This window comes from Oratosquilla oratoria, chromosome 15 (genome assembly GCF_046742065.1).
Source record: "Oratosquilla oratoria isolate Oo_2021 chromosome 15, ASM4674206v1, whole genome shotgun sequence".
Lineage (NCBI taxonomy): Eukaryota > Metazoa > Arthropoda > Malacostraca > Stomatopoda > Squillidae > Oratosquilla > Oratosquilla oratoria.
The window spans coordinates 15,953,956-15,976,652 of record NC_134791.1 but is presented as its reverse complement, the minus strand read 5'-3'; the positions used below and the strand labels follow the sequence as shown (position 1 = coordinate 15,976,652).

Genomic DNA, 22,697 nt, shown 5'->3' with positions numbered 1-22,697 from the left:
ATTATCCTTTCATTCATTCACAATCTCCATTCACGTCTATCTTTTGTTCCCTCTCTTTCTTGCTCGACAGACATTTCGCATCTAAATATCTTTTCCCCTCATGCTTCCACCTCGTTCTCGGTCCTCCTCTTGCTCTCACTCCATCCACTTTTACTTTCCACATTTCCTTTGCAAATCTTTCCTGGCTTACAATTTATTGTGTTAAGAGAAATATAAGATAATTTTTATGGACAGGGATGAAAGGTGGTAACGGACATGGAACTACCTAATGTAGGCCTTATGGTCTCTTACAGTCTCCTCGATTTTTATGTTCTTATGTACTCGATCCGAAAGATTTCGTCTTACTCCTGTTCTCCTCTCCACGTTTCTTCTTTTATCCATTCTACTAACAACTGTCGTGTTTCTCAAACACGAAGACCATTCAATCAATTACTTTCCGTCTTCTTTCTATTTCAAGTCTCTACTCTACACAACACCTTGGATAGAGCCTATTCTTCATACAATGTTCTTCAAACTTATATTTCTCATAATAATTTTACTCCACATAGACATTCATTAGAGAGAGAGAGAGAGAATGTGACCCCAGTCTTTTTTTTAATCTCTTCCTTCTTAAACCTCTCCCCTTCTCACAAACATCCAAACTGCCATCATCCTCCCTTACATCTCATCACTTACATTCCCCTCACATTCACTCGTAACCTTTTTCCCTTACATTACCCTTTCAAACTCAGTGAACAACTGCTTCGAGTCTCTCTCAGAATCAGCCACAAGCGCAACGTCATCAGTAAATAACATCTGGTTCATTTCCCGTGTCCTTTCATTCTTTCTCGCAAACTGTCCTTGTTCAGCATTCTCTTGTTTAGCTTTTTAACCACAACATCGACATACATGTTGAACAACAATGGCGATATCACACAGCCCCGGCACGTTGCCATGACCTCAAACCATTCACTCTATCTGTCTCCGACGCTCGCACATGCCCTACTACTCATGCAAATTATTCTGACAAATTTCAACAATTTCCCATAATGCCATGCTCGTTATATGCTCCATAAATCCCCGTTTAAGGTAATAACTATACAATTTACGCAGTCGATATCTTAAGGAATTTAGCGACATACTTATATCCAAGTCACTCAGTATTCTTTTATACAAACATATACCAAGGGCTTTTTTCCCCTTACAAGGGAGGTAGCCAAAGTCAAAAGGCATAATTCCACTCCCACCCACTCCACTCCCATTCCCTCTTCTCTTGGCTCCTCCTGGATGACGGGTCATCCCTGCATCTCGCCCACTACCCTGGGTCAGAAGCAACGCATCAAGACACAGCACATCCACAGCAAGGCCGCTTCATTTAATCGGAGACCCCACCTCTCTGTCCCCTCGTGCAGAAAAAGAGAAGAGGGGGAGATATCCCTTCAGGCAGCATCACAAATACCATCCATTCGTACACCATTCTTTTACAACTACAGGGAAAAAAAATTGCACGTCAATTTCAATTTCTATTATCCTTCCGTTCTTGTTTCTGCCATTTTTCCCCAACTCTATAACTTCGTCTCTTCGGTGGAATAATGTCCTCAAGGGGAGAAACTATATTTGTTATAAAAACACTACAAAGCTTCTGTCAATCCTATCATACGCATTTCCTAGGGCTATAAATCCTCCCCACATACACACACACAGAGAAAAGTCCTTATAATTTACTAAATATTTCTCACATACTCTACATGATACATTAGGTACCGCAACAGCCATGTAAGGACCAATAGGTCGTTTGCTGTTCGTTTGTCCATGGAACTCCATGTAAACATGTGACTTGTTTTTATCAGAAACATTTGCTCAATCCACCATTTTCCTCTCCTAAACTCACACTGCTCTTCCCCCTATCCTCTGCTCTCCTAATCACGTTAATCAAAAAAGGTTCCTATACTTTGCATTGTTTTATTTTATCTATTTCTTATTTTATTATTATTTCTTTTTTTTTGGGGGGGCGGTCCCAAATATTCAATAAATTACCTCGACATCCCCCAACCACATTGACCACTCTCGGTAATATACCAAACATTATATATATATATATATATATATATATATATATATATATATATATATAAATATGTGTGTGTGTGTGTGTGTGTGTGTGTCTGTGTGTGTGTATGTATGTGTGGTTCAGCACATTTCCAAAAGTAAAATGTACTACAAAGAGATATGTTTTTGTTATACAAATTTCCGTACGAGATAATACCAAGCGTTTTATTCCGGCTGATGTAATTTTATCTTATTCATAATACGCCCAAATAAATACGGTACTGAGTTAATGCTCCACCATCCCACCTCATTCCTCTCTCAACTCCGAGCCACGCCGAAGGGAGAGAAAAAGAAAGACAGGGGGGAGAGAGAGGGAGAGGAAGAGAGAGACAGAGAGATAGAGAGAGAGGGAGGGAGGAAGGAAGGAAGAGAGAGAGAGAGAGAGAGAGAGAGAGAGAGAGAGAGAGAGAGAGAGAGAGAGAGAGAGAGAGAGAGAGAGAGAGAGAGAGAGAGAGAGAGAGAGTGAGAGAGAGAGAGAGAAGGGGAGATTAAGGGAGAGAGGAAGGGAGAAAGAGAGAGAGAGAGAGAGAGAGAGAGGTGGGGGAGATTAAGGGAGAGAGAGAGAGAGAGACAGACAGACAGACAGACAGACAGAGAGAGAGAGAGTGTGAGGGGGGAGTTTAAGGGAAGAAGAGAGAGACAGACAGAATGAGGGAGGGAGAGAGAATAGAGAGACAGAATAGTGAGAAAGAGGGATAGAAAGAGAGAGAGGGGTGGGAGACAGAGGAAAACGAAGAAAAATAAAAAAATCAAAAGAAAGAAAGAAAGAAAGAACGAAAGAAAAGGTCATGTCGCCTTGACCCCATTTCGAAAGACGGTGTTTGGCCACGCTGCCCGCCAGGTCCCCAATAGTTTGGCAACCAATTGTGCCTTTCAGACGGCATTCGACCGCGGGTGATCTCCTCTCAAAGTGTCGCCCTTTCTTGCCCAAACAGGACAAATGATCACAACACGAGAAAATGTCAACTACAAAGGCAGTATCACAGCTACCAAGAACTGTTTTTTCACGTACATGACTTACATACATACTTGCAGAAACCACTTGGAAAATAAAAGAATTTAATACCGAACGTTTTCGTCTATTCAAAACATCGTCAGGGTACAAAGAATTATGATAATAGACGAAAACGTTAGGTATTCAATTCTTTAATTTTCCAAAGTGGTTTCTGCTAGTATTGTTATCACGTGTGCTTAGTGATTTGTTTTTACATACGTACATACATAAATGTATACATACGTACATACATAAATGTATACATACGTACATACATAAATGTATACTTACGTACAAACATGTATGTACTTGAAAGACTTGTAACAAGGCTCCGTCATCACATTTTGGTCTTTATTTCGACAGACTTGTCGACAACTGGTACGTTCATACAAAATTAACAAAGGATATCTGTATATATACCAAGAGCTTTTCCCTCCTTTATAAGGGGGGGTATCCATGTCAAGGGTACGTACATACTCCCACCCCTTCCACGCCCGTCCACCACCCTTTCCCCCCGTTAATCTTATCTCCTCAACAAAAGCACTAAATGATAAATAAGTACTTTTAGCAATGAATTATAATTTAATTATAACACGAATGTCAACAACAGCGCCAAGAACATAAAAAAGAAAACAACAACAGTCATTATTAGCAACAAGTCATTATTATAATGACAATCATCATTAGTATTGGTATTATTAGTCATTATTATTATTATTATTATTATTATTATTATTATTATCACTACTATTAAAGACGGGGTAAATTGGTTGAAATAAGTGAAACGCTTTAAATTTTCCATCTATGTATATTTTCTCCTCTAGCGGGCTTGGTTATTCTCATTTAGTTCTATTTTACTGTACTCTTATTCTATTCTATTTTGCTTTCTTTCATAGAATTTCATTAATTTTAATTTCATATTTCCACTTTCATGATTTGAAATCTACAAGCAATCTATAATTTTCAAATTCGTTATTAACCGCATTTCTTCGTTAAGCCCACGAGTCGCCTCTCGGATGAATTAAACCAAGATCTTTCATCATTGCGAACTACGCCAACATTCTCGTCCCACGTAATCCCTGGTGACACCATGGTTACAAAGATAAATAGATATTTCGGTTTATGACGAAATCAAATGAGAGAAAATATATCGGTCGCCCCACGTAATACCAAAGGAGACATTACTTAGAGGTTGACGCCATGTTACAATAGAAACATTTCGGTCAGTAACGAAATCGAATAAAAATATATATGTATGTAATAATAAATGAATAATAAATATAATAAAATAATAATAATAATAAATAAAATAAAATAAATATTCAGTGACTGCCCCTGGCCCTGGGTAGATGAGGCAGCCTTTGCTTCGGCCGTCGGCAAGCGTCTTCCAACGTGATCCATCGATATCACCGATGCTACAATCACACTGAGTGCCCATAGACTTCCCTCAACTGAATAAAATCACCTGCCACCAACGGATTCTATGCAGATCATCACCGATTTGTTCACCCGCTTCCTAATTCATCGTCTCTCTCCTGGCTATTGTTCAATGTTTATGTGAAGAACCTGAATTGATTGTACATTTCGCCCATGAGGAGGTAGAATGAAATCAAATAAATAAACAAACAAACCAACAAATAAATAAAAGAAAACCCCTTAGTGATGATCAAGGAGTTTAACTGATCACGATTAACTGATCACTGTTCTGTACCACGCCTCTACTTCAGTCTCGCTGGCGCCATCACAAGCGGTTGTGGTAAAGGCCACGCGCTTACTTGCCCAACGTTTCTTTTTTTTCTTCTTTCTTTCTTTCTTTTTTTATCTTGGACACGTGCGATCGTTCATGTCAACAGCCAGTTTCCCATCAGTTCACCACAGATTTCCTTCTCTTTTTAGGAAATATTTGCCTTCCCTCTTTTTAGAATTGGCGGGAAAATTAAAAATAATATGAATGGGTGCATCAAGCCCTTGATGTTGCCAAACAGTTCATTTGACGATTTTAATTTAAGAAACCTGGACAAAAGTACAACCCCATTTTTTTTATCTCTATTATTATTTTGGGATGCACATTTTTTGACAAACTATAGTCCATAATTAATCAAGTGGTTCAATATGAAGACAGTAACGTGAGCATAAGGAAGATATGCATTTGATCGAAAACTGATTTTTTTTATTTCGGAAGAAAAAAAATTACGCAGTGCAACTTGTTCTTAATTTACGTCACTGTGTTCATGATAATTTGTCGTGAAATGGGGATATACACAGTAATATTATTTCATTTACACTGTTGCAGTTAATGATGAAACAGTGATTACGAAATTACCGTAGTATTCCTATTCTACTCAAGGGAAACTGTCACGAACGACGTGTTCTCATCTGCTCGAGGAGGTAACGTCAATGACTGAGTAAAACCGTTTGCTGATGCGTCGAAACTGAAAACAAATTCAAAAGGATTCCCTTTTTGGTCAACCGCCAGCGAAAAACATCATCCCACCTCCTACCCCGTGCGTACAGCCACTGGAAATTGGACTTGAAAAGTTGAAAGTTTGCAACACCTAGCGAGGGAGAGGGAGAGGATGGGTGGGTGGTAGCACTGGTAGGGGGAGGAGTTACAAACACATACGCCACAGCGGGCACACCGTCAACATGCAGCAGCTTTCACAACGCTTCGGCCATCTCTGGAAAACACAGCATGTTGATGCTGTGTCGCCCATGCTTGCAGCCTTCTCCATCTTCATCCCACAACGAACCATAAGCACTTGCAAGCACTTCCTATGCCCCAGCCACGAAAACCGCGATCACCACCAACATCGTTCTCTTGTACACGTGTCCTCTGATTTCCATCCTCCTCAACTCACCTCTCAATCAATCCATTGCCCCCTGATTTCTTTTTCAGAAGACCCGCGTCCCCAAGGTAACAGGAAACAGCCTTTCAGTCAAGGCGACATCAAATGCAAAGACTAGAATTCAGTTAAATAAATTAGCCATAGCGTTCGTCGCAGCGTCATCTCGCAGTTCCCGTAATCAGTGTTGCCAACTGTAATCTAGGCATATCCCACAAATGAGAGATTTTTCCCGCAAAATTCCCACAAGGAAATCTGGATTTCCACATTTTCCCCCCCAAAAGGGATTATCATATACACAAATAAGTTCATTGCAACATATAATTTGCTCACAAAACATCCCATGTGAGTATATTTCTCAGACACAAATTTGTGGAAAATCCCCACAAAATGGCATCGGAGCTCCCATTGACGTCGACCAAAGAGCCCTTTCACGAACATCTCGATAGATCACGACCCCAACAACGCCCTAAGTCTATCTCTCCATTTAATAAAATTGGCCACAAATTCGCCAAAATAAAATATACAAAGATTGACAATTAAAATGCTAACCTATTTATGGCCCAAGGTAGGGAACGGGGGATCCTAGTTTTGTACCATTACACCTTTACTACAACCACAATCACTCCCACCTCACCACGACCCCTTACATTATCACCTTCTACACCTCTTGCAACAAATTTACACCACCATGTTCGGTGCACTCCCTCCCACCATAATCCTTGCATCCAATAATAACCACAACGACAATCACCAGCAATACCTCTTGCACCCATCTCACACCATCGCCTACCAAGAGTCAACCACCAATGTGTCACTAACACCACCGTCTCTCTTGCACCATCACCAGTTTGGTCGTGCCACATACTTCAATCAGTTTGTTCGCGTGACTGCGCTGTGCAGAGCAGGAGGTAAAGCAAACACAACAGCCTCGAGGAGGCGGAGGCGTAGATGCAGAAAGAGGAGGAAAAGGAGGGAGAAGAAGTGGGGAAGCGGGGTGAAGAGGTGGTGAGAAGGGTGAAGACAAGAGGAGGAAAAGAAGGAGAGAGAAGAGGTGGAAGGGATTGACAAAAGGAGGAGGAGGAGGAGGAAAAATCAAACGAAAGTAAGCGAAGAGGAAATGCAGGAGGGCGAGAAACGCGGGGAAGAGGAGGCGGATGACCCGAATGGAAAGAAAGAAGAAAAATCAAACGAATATAAACGAACAGGAAATGCAGGACAAAGAGGGCGAGTAACGCGGCGACGACGACGAGGAGGAGGAGGAGGAGGAGCATAAAAGAGGAATGACGATGACTGGGCAAGGCGGTAAAGCAACGGAAGAAAAAAAGTGGGAAGGGAGGGAGGAAGGATGACCAGAGGAGGCTACAAGTACAAGATGTGGGGGGAAAAGTGTAAGAGAAAAGGAAGGCCAACTAAGGAAAATGAATATGATAGCGTGTATACAAGTGGAAGAAGTCCGACAGAGACTGAAAGATATATATATATATATATATATATATATATATATAGATATATATATATATATATATATATATATATATATATATATATATATATATAGAGAGAGAGAGAGAGAGAGAGAGAGAGAGAGAGAGAGAGAGATGGAGAGAGAAAGGTGATGGGCATCAAGTACAAGAAAAAGGTGTTTAGAAATAACTATCATCCCTTTGACTAGCAATGGACTATTCTCGGAGATAAATAAAATCAAATGATGGGGAGTACCAGAATAAAATACATCAGGTCCTCCAATGTAGTGAAAAAGTTAATCTGGATGAATAACGTTTTGAACATAGGAGGGGCATTCCGATGTGACTGACTACTGTACTTGTACATTTGTTCCGACATCCACCAGGTGATCTTTTATTACTTAGTTGGGAAAATCCTCCATGCAGCAAAAGGGTAACCCTTTCACATTATTTACAATTATATATTTGACCTGACTGTTGCCAGTTATTTCATTCAGATGAAGGGAATATCTTTGTGTAGTGAAAAGGTTATCAAGCTGAATGAAACTGATTACATAAATCTGAGTGACATGTAAGGATGTAAATAACAGTGAAATAATTACCATCACTAATTAAATCCCATTATAACAATGCTCCCTACAGATATTGTTCAATGCCATACAGGTGATTTCATTTAGCCATCAGGTTGCCCCACCCAGAAGAAATTGGGGATTTGATCAATCTAGATTCCAGTCTGGAGGTGGTTAAGTCAAAGCACACACACACCCCACACACATGCTTCGTCCATGCAAAACCCATTTATTGCCCTCCTATCTTAGTATCGTGTGGATGAAAGGTCGTTCCCATCCCTTGCCATACCACTCAGGTCAGAAATAATGCGGCAAGACACAGTGCCATACGGCCCAAAGGCTAGAGTTGGTTTATCCCCTACTGCTTTCCTCTCTTACCTGGATAATATTGTCTATGGTTATCTGATACAAAACATGGATTGTCACCATAATGAAATGGTTAAGTGGAGGTGAAGAGTGATGAAGGAACAAAAAGATGGAATATGAGAAAGGGGAAGAAAAATCCAGAGTAGTGGGGACATGGACTGAGTACTTCAAAGAATCATTGAATGGAGACCCAGTACAGGATGTGTGACATGAAGAAGGGGTGTACAAGGAAGGAGAAGAACATGAAGAGGAAGAAATGATCACAACTGAGAAAATGATGGTAGCATGGAGAAAAGAAAAGAACGGAATGATGGTAGCAGATGAGGTTCAAATAGAATTTACAAAAGAAAGAGGAAAATCCTAGGAACTATATATGCACCCCACTAATTCAAGGGGACACTTACTTCCCTTGGATATACATTGAAGGATACACATTAAACAATCTCACTAAGCACTCCACTATAGCTGCTTATCACTCTGTCTAGTATTTTTCACAATATACTTCAAATTAAAGAACTTTTCTAGCTTCCATTTCTGTCAATGCTCCTTGCACCTCCTCTTTTCGTTAGCCTTATCATTTCCTTCTCTCATTATATTTTCATACAAGCCTGAGATCTATATATTACTCATTTCCAGATCTCCATACATGTCAGCATGGAGATTAATCATCATACTAAGTAAGAAGAATCTGATCTGCTTTTTAATTTAGCTTATGCTCTTTTTCTGCTTTGCTCTCCTAACTTTGCTTTACCACCTCTCCCAATAACTCAATTTACATAAGGATGTGTTTGGCAACTAGTCATATCTTCACCCCTTTTGGTTCTGGAGGTGGATAGACAAGCCAGTATTCACTATACTTACAATCTCTCTTAGGGGGAAATTCAACACAGAATAAAAAAATCACTTATGTCATTACAGGAATAGATTCCTGAAGTCAGTCAGCTCTAAACTTTCCAACAGAAAGAACCATAATGTTGTTACTTCTTACAGGCCCACTGATATCCATCCCTCTGAATCCTCTCTCCTATGAAAGGACAGAGTCCAATTGGCCAGATTGTGATGCAGCCACCACCCAACCCTTCTAACCTACCAGAAGAGGTTGGATGACTGCACTGCAAACAACTGCCCTGGATGTAACACTTCACCCCATACTATTTGGCACATTATGGAAGACTACATTGTAAACAATCACACATGCCAACAACACAATATATATTCTATAAAGGACTTGAGGGAAAACCTCGTTCCACATGTGGCATTCCTCTTGGAGATGGGACTGCTCAGCCAGACAGTCTAACGAACATCAACAACAACAACTTCTTACATAAATAGCAATTTTGCTCTGTATACCTTTCTTGTGTTACAAGTCTTCTGGTAGTGTGTTCTTCCTTATCAACACTGTAAAAATTACACCCTTGTGTCATCAACAATTAGATCCATTTTAACCTATTCAAAACAGTGGTATACTTTAAATATTTTGTTTTGGTTCATTCTTTTGATTTTAATTAACTGATAAGTGGACCCAAACTGTTGCAGGTCTTTAAAGCCTGATACTCTTTCAGTTTAGGAACCACTCTTCAATTACATAAAATCACCGAACATCATCCTAAAAAAAATATATATATAAAGTATACCACGTGAAAAAAGAAATTAACACTTACCCCGCCAGACTTTCTGCGTTGTCGCTCTTCTGCTGATTCTCCCCGGTGGCTTCGGAACAAGTCAATCACCTTTGACAGAGGGGTGGATCTGTTGGGTTGAGAAGATAAAGAACGAATAAGATATTTACCTTTCTTCATCAAAGATAATCTATATGATACTGTCAACCTTCAAATATAATCTTTTAGTAGTAGTACAACATGAGAGGGAAGAAAGGGTGGTGGATGGCAATGTGGCCACTCCTTGGCTTTTTTCCTAAGATCTTGGGATTTTTGCCATCATCTTGGAATCTTGGATATAAATTGTAAAAAATTAACAAATCTTGGCAGAAAAATCCAAAATTTGTTTATTTTTACAATTATATAAATTTATATAAATTGTAAAAAAAAATTAACAAATCTTGGCAAAAAAATCCAAGATTTGTTCATTTTTTACAATTTATATCCAAGATATGTATGTACATGTATGTATGTATATCCAAGATTCCAAGATGATGGCAAAAATCCCAAGATCTTGGCAAAAAAGCCAAGGAGTGGCCACACTGGTGGATTGGAGTGGAATGGGAGTAGGTACATGCCTTTGACTTGGCTATCTCCCTTATAAGGGGGGAAAAGTTCTTGGTATATAAATAGATAAGACAACATTACCAGAAATTGGATATTGGTATGGTATGATATAAACAACAGCATCCTACATACCCCAATATCTCAAAATTAGATCCTTTTTGTTCCGTACACCATAAATCTATACATCTAGGTCTCTTAACCAATTCAGTACAATAACACCTATGTAGGTGTTATGAGGTGCAAGTGGGTACACTAGGATGCTGGCATCGGTACCTTGATTACATATTTTTTGTAATTGTATACGAGTTACCCCAGGATTCTGTGAACTGGTTTGATCACATTTTCTGTGTTTATTATTACTCAGAGTAAAAGAGAACGAGTAATACATCAGTGACTTCATTTTTTATAATGCCAGTAGTGTGATGAATAGTACATATGGCAGCCAATGCTGCATGTGAGAATTTGACTCATACTGAAGTGGTTAATTCTTATCATCTCTGTATTCAATGTAGCTGTGTCTCCCTTCGATGACTAGCATGGAAATGGAGTCAAAAGTGGGAAGTGAACTTTAACACCAAGAAGTGTAGTATAATGGAGTTTGGAAAAATTAAAAATAAAATATTGAGAAATTATAAAACTGGTGAAGTCAAAAAAATTAGCTCGGAAAGAGACCTAGGAGGAATAATCAGCAAAGACATGTCACCGGACACACATATCAATAAAATAGTCAGAGAAACCTTCAACCTACTAAGGTCAATGAAAGTAACATTTGACTATTTGGATGAGGAAATGATTAAGAAAATATTAGTTACACTAATAAGACCAAAATTGGAGTACACTGCAACACTATGGACACCCAGTACTAAAAAGAATATAAAGAAATTAGAAAGAATACAAAGAGCAACAACAAAGATGGCACCAACACTCTCCAAATTGACATATGAACAAAGATTGTCCAAATTGGAACTACCAACTCTGGAACAAAGAAGAGAAAGAGGAGATCTACTGACTATAGAATCATGAAAGGAATGGAAATTCTAGATGGAGATGATTTATTAAAATGGGGCAACGGAAAAACAAGACACGAAAAGAAACTCAAAAAGGATAATTATAGAAGAGATCTGAAAAAGAATAGCTTCCCACACAGAGTGGTGAATACCTGGATTAAATTGGATAGGGCAACAGTGTGTGCAAATACTATTCAAGAATTTAAGAACAAACTTGATGCTGAAAGATACGACAGGTCACCATGAGCATAGCTCCCTTCCCATATAATACAACTAGGTAAATACAACACATATGCTAAAAGGTGTAGTTTCAACGAAGTCTACAGTCTCCCTTGGGGCTTCCATTTTTCTGTGACCAAGCTAACCGACCTTTCTGACTGCACCTGTTTGACAACAATAGATTCTCGGCATCTTGGGTCAAGTTCTCTACCTTGAACAATAGCCCTTGCTGCATCTTGGGTCAAGCCTTCTACTTGGACAAAGGGCCCTGCACCTCAGTACCTGCACATTATCGGCTGATGTCTCAACCAATGCGACCAAACCTTCCAAATTTTCCTTCACCTGATATGGCAACTGTACATATATATAATATGTTTCTGGCAACCCTCCAAGCCTTGCTGGGGGCTTGCCATGTATATTGTAGTTAGACCTTAACTTGGAGAATCAAAGCCAAGAACTCAGCCCGAATTTCACCACCAATTCCACATGTAGTGTACCACAACCTACATAATCTACACTTGCCAACTGCTACTTGTATGGACATTTGGGCCCTGGACATAAACCCACTTCAGGAATTGGTGGTCTTTTATGTCCTGGGCCAATTCCCAAAGTGGGTTTATGTCCTAGGCACATATGTCTGTACAAATGGCAGTTGTCCATCTTGCAGGACTCCAACATGTATGTATCTGTCACTGGTCTCTCATCTGACATACATATAGTAAGGTTGGAGGTGAAACAAAGATTGCTTGACTTGCTATCATTAACCCCTGGAATACAATGACAACTACGTAGGCATCATGAGGGGTGAGTGGGTATACAAGGATGCCAGCACCAGCATGCTGATTATATTCATGTTGTAGTTGTAGCTGAGTGACCCATATTGAAGGGGTAAAAGAAATAAAGAGAAAGTTGTGAATGGGTTGCATGTGATTGAAAGGAGTGGACCAAACTGACAAAAAAGAACTCTTTGTTTTGGGAAGGTGTGCATCTTGAGGTCATGGAAACAAACTGAAAATGACAACATCTGAAGAATGTGAAAAAATGCAAATTTCTGCATATATGTCAACTCCTGGAAGAGTCTAGTTCATGCAGCACCATGAACAAAATTAAAAGTGGGTTAGGGCATAGTTACTTGTGACAAAGGTCGAGGGGATGGCGGTTTGAATCCTGCTACTGGCAAAGTTGAACCAAGGGCATTGTTCATTAAACTCCACGCTACAAAGTCCTCTGTAAGGGGCACTGTCCTAACCTCCCAATAGGGGGGAGTTTGTGACATTAAACCATCACATCTATATTCCTCCTAAGCCCTAAGGAAGTTAGCCAGCCAAGACGGGCACCCATTCCTACTAATTCCACTTACATTCAATTGTTTACCTTTCATCTAAGCTCCTAAGTATGATAAATGAAGAACAAAAGCAAGACCCCACAAGCACATATCTCTTCATACTTACTATAATTAGGTCGAACTATATACAGTATCTACATACCATGGACCTCTTCCTCATCACAAGAGAGGTAGCCAGCCATTCCATTCCTAATACTTTAGTAAATACAAATCTTATATGCAGAGCTGGGCGCGTTCCTCCGTGTATTCCTAGGTGCGTTCCACTTTAGTTTGGCCGCGGTTAGTGCTCCCAAACTACCAAAATAAGTCTGGTAGGCCACATACTACACCAAAGAAAATTTTTGTAGGCCACATCCAAAAGGTGAGCCACATACAATACTGGCACCTATATTGCTTTAATAATTTGGGAGTGCTAACCATGGCCAAACTAAAGCAGAATGCACCAAGGAACACATCAAGGAACATGCCCAGATTTGCTTATCTGTAATAACTCTGATCAAAATTATCAATGCAATACTCACTTGTTCTCTGATGACCGTGCCCTCCAGGTGCCAATGCCTGGGCCTCCAGCATGCCATGTGTGATAGACCTCATCTCCGGGAGGTTGCTCTACCGGAGTTGCATCACCACTCCTTCGCCCACTACGATTGCTGTTTGTCGTTGGTGACACTAAGGTGTGCTGGGGAACATAAGTTGTTGATATTAGTTGAGAGCAAAAATGTTTTGTTAAAAGTATCAATGTTATATCACAGAGTACCAAGTTACTGGGATGGCCATATATCCTTCATGACGGTGCAGAAAACACTCTGAGGTTCCAAGTCGATTTTGTAACCTGTGCATTTCAAAAAGCCGTGTGATGAGACAGAACTGCAGAAGCAAAGCAAAATAGTTCAAGCCCACTTTGAAGAGTCCTAGCCTAGTATGATTACTACTTCCAAATTTATAAGAATAAGCAACAGCTAACTGAAACTCTTTGAAAGACAAAATGAAAATAAAAGTGAAATAGCAAATTTAAATGAAAAATATCTTCAAGCTAATAAATGTTCTATATATTAATGATACTAGCTGCGTCAACAATGGAGGAGTAGAACAACAATAAGTACACACAATAGCAAAATACTAATTCATATCTCTTCTTAAAATGTATAATGAAGCATAACACGAGGCAAGATGCCAAATGTATAACATACTATACATGTATATATATATATATATATATATATTATATATATATATATATATATATATATATATATATATATATATATATATATATATATATATATATATACAGGGTGTCTAAGAAAAATGTACTCATTCCATGACATCACGAGTAACTGTGATATTGGATATACGCAAGAGATGGGGGAACTAGACTGGACTAAGGGGAAAGACTAAAATTTTCTTTAAGCTCATCACATTCTTTAACTTAAAGCCTTAACCTTGTAATAATGTAAAAAAAAAAAAATACTGCACTTACGGTCCTTCAAAGTGTGCATACATTTTAATGAGACACCCTGTATATATATATTTGAGGACAGAGAGGAAATGGAAACATGAGAAGAGCTTTGACTTTAACTACCAACATTTTAACACTCTGGTCTTTTTCAAGGTATTACCCTGAAAAAGACCAGTGTCAAAACATTGGTAATAAAACTCAAAGCTCTTCTCGTGTTTTCGTTTTGTCTCTGTTCTCAAATTTGTCACAATGAATAATCATCATATATATATATATATATATATATATATATATATATATATATATATATATATGTATATATACACACACACACACATATATCTCAAAACACATTTCTCTTGCATTCAAACAGTTTTCACCCCATCCATCTAACTCATTCTTGATTTTCCCATCAAGTTCCTTCCATCCAATTCTCCTTTCTACATCTTTTCTTGCTAGTCAATCTCCACTGATTCTTTTCATATGCTAAACCATCCCAGTACTTTTCTTTATCAACTCTGCCTGCCAACTCTCCAATCCCACTCTCAATCTCACCTCTGCCTTTCTTGCCCTACCTGCCCTTGTAACCTCCGCCACACTCCGTACACATTTCATCTCAAAAACATTAAAGCACTTCCTTTTCGTTTCCCTGAACTTCCAAATGTCTCTTTCATATACAGTCAAACTTCCGTTTTCATATACCCTAGTTTTCATATGATTCAGGTTTTTGACGACATTTTATCCTAGTTTCCGAAAACCAAGCAGATGTATGAAATCTGGAACAAAATTTATAAGAAAATAGTCATCGAAAACCGAACAGTATGAAAACCGAATCATACAAAAACTGAGGTTTGACTGTCGTACTGTGGGCACAACCATTCCCTCATACAAGCTTCTCTTTGCATTCATCTCCACCTACATATTTCTCGTGGCACTTTTCATTCTCCTCCAAGACATTTACATGCTCTATAAATCATCTGCAAACCCCATTCCCTGCTATATGTTACCCTAAATACTTAACCTCTTCAATACCAGTAAAATTCTCGCACGCAGCATTGGATGCCTAATGTACAATGCATCACACTACTCATTTTATGAAATATGAAGTCAATGCTGTATGGCCCATTCTCTTTCACTCTGAGTATTAATAAACACAGAAAATGTGATTAAACCAGTTCACAGAATTCAGGGGTCACTCAGCTACAACTACAAAATAAATATTATCAAAACACCGATGTCGGCACTCTCATATATCAACTCGCACCTCATGACGCCTATGTAGGCATCATAGTATTGAAGAAGTTAAAGCTCTCTCACCCCTTAAACTCGCCTCAAATTGCTACCACCCTCACCCCTTTCACATCACATTACCTTACTTGCCCACATTTAACTTCAGGTTCCTCTTTTCATACATCATTCCAAACTTCACCACTAACTCCTTCAGTCAATCTACTAACTTTGGTTACAAGAGCAATCCAAGTTTAGTCCCTGATCTGCGCTGAAAATGCATCACGCCAATGTAAGCTGGCACTCTAGGTCTGGTGGGCAAGGAGTTTGGTGGGTAGGGGAGGGGGGACTGAGGTTAAGGTCACAATATGACCCATAGATTGGGCCATATATAAGTTCTGCGCTCTATTCTGGGAGGGTAATAGCTGTCTATCATAAGTCCAACATATGATCCAAGACAATGGTAAATCAATAAAACACACACACACACACGTGTATATATATTATATATTATATATATATATATATATATATATATATATATATATATGATAAATTTGGCATCTTGCTTTATTATGAACTGAAAGGTCTTCTGTCAGCACTGTTTTCTTCTGCAATCTACTGAAATCCTTTGTTTCAAACCTATACTACTATGAAAAAATACAAAATTAAAATAAATCTAACCTACATCTCATCGGTCATTTCTCAAAAAACATTCAGGCTAAATGAATCTTTCTACATCAGATATGAATGGTCATATTTCAAATGAAAAATATATATAAAATGAAGACGCCATTCCTGCATTATATATTGACTTCACTTGTTCTTCACTAGCACTCAAATATTGTCACCAAACTAATAAATCTTCTCTTTTCTCTTAATTCTGAGGATACAAATGAAGATAACAGCCCTCACACCAATGTCTAGTCTAAACATTTTATATATTAGATATTTAAGCAATTATTGATAAGAAACAAAATTCATAAAAAAAAAAATCTTGTTCCAATCAAAGCAATAAAAAACAAATACATCCTATCTTCTTAAATGCTCTTTCCAATAATAAAATAAAATCATCTAAACAAAATCATCTACCATGCATTGTTCAACTGGACACTACAATACAATAAACTACTTGCCTAGCATGACTATATAATACAGCATACAAATACAGGAATCTTTACATTTTTTCTAAAATTTAAGTTCATTTTATAGAAAATCAAAATGATTATATAACCTCAGGATAATTTAAATACAACAATTTTGTTTTCATTTGGATGCTTCATGCAATATGATAAAACCCTATCTTTTTGTCCTCATGCATCTTAAAAGAAAAAGATAAAAAAATTACTGATGCAAATTATTTTACAAGAATCTAAAAAAAGTCACCATTTGCATCTTCAGTGCAGTAACAAAAATACACTACAAAACACCTACTCAGGCCGACAGTGAATGACAAACTTTCACATGTATCATTCGGTGGTATCCACCACATTAACAAATCTGACATAATTTTCACATCAAAACTTACACCATTGTGACTTCTCACAATACTCTTTATGACACACTTTTCAAAATTAATTACGGGTTATTTCCTAATGTGTCAAGCTATTTTTTTTAATAATAAAAAATAAATCAAAAACATCCTTCTCTCTGATAATAGAAGAAATAAACTTTTTTCAGCCCACTTAAGAGAAATCCATTTCATTTGTTGGAAATTAAAAAAAGTTATTTTTTATGCTCCCAAGTTTCAGAAGCCATACCGAAGTATCACTAGTAATTATAAGGATGTCTCAGTATATGCTGATTTAGTAAGTTTATCAAGGAAATTATGAAATACAATAACGACTGATCTACATCTCTGTTCCACCCCTTCAAGGCCACAACGACAGCTATAAGCAGTCAGCTCTGTAGCATATAACAGAATACAAAGTATTGGAAAGGTTGAGGCTATAAAAGTCAATAAAACAATAAGCATTAATTCTTATGAAATTTAGTTTTAACTTATTTTCTTGGTGCAATGTAGAAAAAAAATTAATAAAGTTTCACTGTTCTATGCTGATGACTGATGTAGTGTCAAACAAAAGAGTAAGAAGATAACAGCCTACTTCAACATCTACTCCAACATGATAAAATGAATTGAACAATACTGTAATCACAAATAAAAAACAATAAAGAAAGTTAAAAAGTTCAAGCTATGAGTTAGTTCACTAGCATAGCCACCTTTCCTTAACTAAACTTCAACCTTGCCAAGCATAAAGAAGAGCAATAGAATGACTGTGTATTGGGTCGAGCTGGACGCTAGTGTCACCACTACCTGACAGGACTTTGAGAACCGTCCAAGCATCATTTGCCGTTCCCTTCGCTGAGCCTCCCTCTCCTTTCGTTTTCGCTCCTTCTCGTCACTCCAGTTCTTTAAGTGGACAAGAGTTGTCCGTGATGGTGTTGAGGTTGGAGGAGCAGAAGTGAATGCCAAAGGACATAGGGAAAAATGGCAAACAAACCAACACATTCCCAAAAATTAAAGGGGCAGTCTAATTTGGACTCTTTTTATCAAGGTGAAATACGTTTCACTTAATCTTAATCTAGATACTCGCAACTTCACTTAAAATGCAAAGAATTTTTATATCACATTCATATTTCACATAAACTCTTTAGTATTTAAAAAAAAATTCCACATTATATTCTCTTTCGAGACACTGTCAATTTTCACATTTGATAAAAAGAGTCTTATGTTACCAATGAATTGTATTCCTTAACATTGCAGCTCCTCAGAATAAATATTATAAAGCATATGTACATGAATGTGTATATATATATATATATAATCTAACATTATATGCACAACATATATACTGTATATACAGTAGACTCCCACAGAACATCTTATTCCCAAAGAATATAATATACTCACAATATATTGAAAATGTCAGTGTATTATGTACTATGATACTATTCCAAACAATTTTCTAATCCATATGATATCATTTAGGAATAATCTATGTGATACTGTTTATATCTTCATAATAATCTATTTTGGTGGGTCTTATGATAGGAACCTAAACTAGATGGTCCTGTAAGATAAACACTGGACGGAATCATTTCCCTACCAAGCAAGACCCATCAATATCTTCACCTCTATATACAAATGCAACCCTAAGGTTTTGGCACTTGATCTTCAGCCTTGATAATTATCTTTTCTCTGAATTTTTAATAAGAAAAGAGATTAAAACCAGAAACTACTCCCCTCCTCTTCATCCAATCAGATAGTAACACAGAAGCTGATTCCAATTTTAATGAAAGACTGGATATTTACTACATGAAAGATGTTGGAAAAAAATCAGAAAACCTAATCTGACCCAGATTAGAATATGCAGCAGTTTTATGGGCCCTACAAAGAATATAAATATAATAGAAAGAATACAGAGAACAGCAACCAACTTGATACCCAATCTAACAGACAAACCATATTATGAAAGATTACAATTAACATCACGTCACCAAGGCTGTTCAATGTGTACATGGATGTGGGTGGTACAGGAGGTAAAGGTGAGGGTAATGGGCACAGGACTGAAGGTGGTCAAAGAAAATGGAGAAAAGTGGGAGGTGAGCCACCTGTTGTTTGCTGATGACATTATGCTTGTGGCAGGGTCAGAGGAGGGATTAAGTGAGTTGGTGATGGAGTTTGGGAGGTATGCAATGGAGAAATTTGAAGGTAAATGTGGGTAAGAGTAAGGTGATGAGATGTACAAGGGGAGAGGATGGCAGTGAGTTGGAAGTAGTAAGTCTTAAAGGAGAGAGGCTGGGGGAAGTGGATAGCTTTAGGTATTTAGGATCGCATGTTGCAGGAAAGGGAGGAGTTGAGGTGGAGGTAAATTGTAGACTGAGAGAAGCAAGTAAATGCCTTGGAGGTTTGAAAAGTGTCATGAGAAATAGACATTTGGGAATGAATGCAAAGAGGAGACTATTTATAAGAAGGGGTGATTGTGCCAACAGCATTGTGTGGGGGCAGAAACCTAGAATTTAAGAGATGCAGAGAGGAAAATTTTAAATGTGTTCGAGATAAAATGTCTGAGAAGCATGGTAGAGGTTACAAGGATGGATAGAGTGTGAAATGAGGTGATGAAGAGAGCTGGGGTGGAAAATGATATGGTAGATAAGGGAGAGGTGAGAGTATTGGGATGGTTTGGACACATGAAAAGAATGAGTAAAGAAATATTAGTAAAAGAGATGTGGAAGGTAGAGGTGGATGGAGTGAACTTGAGGGGACAACCAAGGATGAAATGGATGGCTGGGGTGATAGGGGCACTGAGCAAGAGAGGAATGTCTGTTGAGCAAGGAAGGGAGAGGCAGGAGATAGGGGTGAGTGGAGAATGGCTGTGTACAGATAATACTGTGATGCAAAGGAGGGGTTGGGGAATAGGAGGGTAAGGGAATGGTTATGTATTAATGATATTTTGACACAGCCCAAAGGGGATTTCTCTCCACCTTCTATTTTACTGCAAGAGGGGATAGAGAGGGGGGTCGCTGATCAAGTGAAGCGGTCTTGCTGTGACCCAGGGCAGTGTGTGGGGTACAGGGATGACCTGTTATCCATGAGGAGCTAAGATGAGAGGGAATAAAGAGTGGTGGATGGGAGTGGAATGAATGGGAATGTGTATTTGCCTAACTTCCTTGTAAGGTGGAAAATGCCCTTGGTGTGTGTGTGTGTGTGTATATATATATATATATATATATATATATATATATATATATATATATGTGTGTGTATAGACAATTACTGGGTCTGACATCATTAAAGAAAGACAAGACATATGACTGCAGTGTTCAGATGAATGAGAGTGTCAGGTTATAAGAAACTGTCTAAAGGATACGAGAAACAAAGTTTTCTGTACAGATATCAACTTGGAGACGAAGAGATGGAACCCCATAAACATATCTCTCTTTCCTGTGAGGAGGCCTGAAGAGTTTACACTCTGTGAAACTAAAAACAACAATCGTTTATGTTATTATCTACTCTGATTAGGCCTACAGCTGAGTACCACCCACACATTCCCAGCATAATAAGAGGTATTCACCGAGAAAAATAACTTTATAGAGAAGATTGGTAAAAGTAATAACAATAATAACTGTTGCCGTTTCACACTACCCACAGACCCATAGTAGCTCCCAACAGTCCCCAGTGCCTCCTATTCTCCCTAGGAAGAAATTCTGGACTGTTGTTTGTGTAGTAATAGTGAGGAAATATTTCTGTATTACTAATCATAGTAGAGGAAGTGTGGTTGTTAGTTGTCAACCCTTATTATGTGAAAAAATGGAGGAAAAACAGCTGAAGTGTGGTTATCAACAGATTTTGATGATGGACGGCAGATATCAGCAGCTGAAAGATTATACAAGAAAAGACTAGATAGGCTGGAATAGCACAAACTGGAAGAAAGAGGAGAGAGAAGTGACATGATTGCTGTCTTCAGAACTGAAAGATTTGGACAAATTCGACAAAGAAGATCTAATAGTATAGGAGGAGAGGATATAACAAGAAACAAGACAGGGTATCTGACAGCATAAAGAAATGCGTTCTCCATACAGATGAATCGGAATTACCTAAATGAAGAAAAAGTCCTGGATGGAAAGCATAAATCAATCTGAACCCTATTTAGATCACTGAAAGCACGGAGATGGGACCTGTACCTTACAATTAGGTATAATTTCACAAGTATACCCAAACCTATTGACCTAACTGATAACTCTTGTACAACAAATTTTCTGATTTCTTAGTATGACTTATTCTGAATGATTTATATGTATTTTTCAACTATTAGTTAAAAAATCTAAGCAGTTTCACTGGTAATACCAATAATAAGTAAAATTATTATGAACTTTGCTAAATATCATCATCTGTTATTTGTATGAAATGTCACCTGCTATTTCTATGAAATGCCCTTCAATGTTTGAAACTAAACCTTATTTTTCATGAATTTCTAATATGTATATAACAAAATAATGCAAATGGGCAGAAATAGGGTGTATAGTCTTAATTACTCCAACAGAAGTTGTTAAAAATTTGAATATGTGACTGTATGGGTCTGCTAGAGAGAGGGAGAAAAAAAAAAAAAAAAATCCACTTATTGTACTTGCCTTATCAAATTCAAGTTGTGATGCACTTTTGGTTTTGAAACTCCCGTGTGAATACACGACTTTTTGTGACAGCATGTACGACCACATTTATTCTATAATTCCACCACCAAGACCTTTTGTTTACAACTTTTCTTCTACAAAAATATATACTTTTCTTTATATATTTTCCACTAAGGTTTTCCTAAACATAAATAAATTTTACAACAAATATATAAGCACCAGGAATGTTATACCACATGGTAGTGAAACTACTCTGAACAGATGACATTGTGCCAATCAAAAGTTCCTGTGTTGGAGTTTCTTCACATAATTATTCCTTTTCATTTATCTAATTTCATATGGAATAGATCAAGATTATATCTCATGTCCAACTATAAGAGATATAAACATATCGTGGAAATCTATTGCTCTCTTTGATCACATCCTAACTTATGTATAAAATAAACAATACTTTGCCATCTTAGAATAAACCTATGATTAAATTGCAGACTGATATGCTGGCTGATTACAAAATGATGATCTAATGTAAGTTCTATTTTACAATCAATAAAACGATGATGTACTTTTAACGTGAGAGGTAGTTAAAAAGATCATAAAAAAAAATTACCCTGAATTCATATCAATGACATTTGTTTTCAAAATATAAATAAGTTAATTCATTTATGCCTTATTTGTTTCCAAGGTAAACATCTGCTGTCTTCAAAAAAATTGTTATCTGTTATCTCTTTATCTGTTAATCTCTTTAGATGGCAATGGC

At 37.7% G+C, this 22,697-nt stretch overlaps 1 protein-coding gene across 7 annotated transcripts in view; it reads right to left on the bottom strand.

Moving 5' to 3' along the window:
• Positions 1–22,697, bottom strand: part of SNF4Agamma (SNF4/AMP-activated protein kinase gamma subunit) — an 812,417-nt gene that overhangs the window by 331,734 nt on the left and 457,986 nt on the right. For 6 of the 7 annotated variants that reach the window (XM_076198594.1, XM_076198595.1, XM_076198589.1 and 3 more), the window contains 3 exons: positions 18,123–18,218; positions 13,644–13,801; positions 9,988–10,075 (listed from right to left, as the gene is read on the bottom strand). In XM_076198594.1, coding sequence (XP_076054709.1) covers positions 9,988–10,075; positions 13,644–13,801; positions 18,123–18,218 — 342 coding nt within the window. The remainder of the gene's footprint in view (positions 1–9,987; positions 10,076–13,643; positions 13,802–18,122; positions 18,219–22,697) is intronic. The other variant, XM_076198591.1, reaches the window with a different exon arrangement.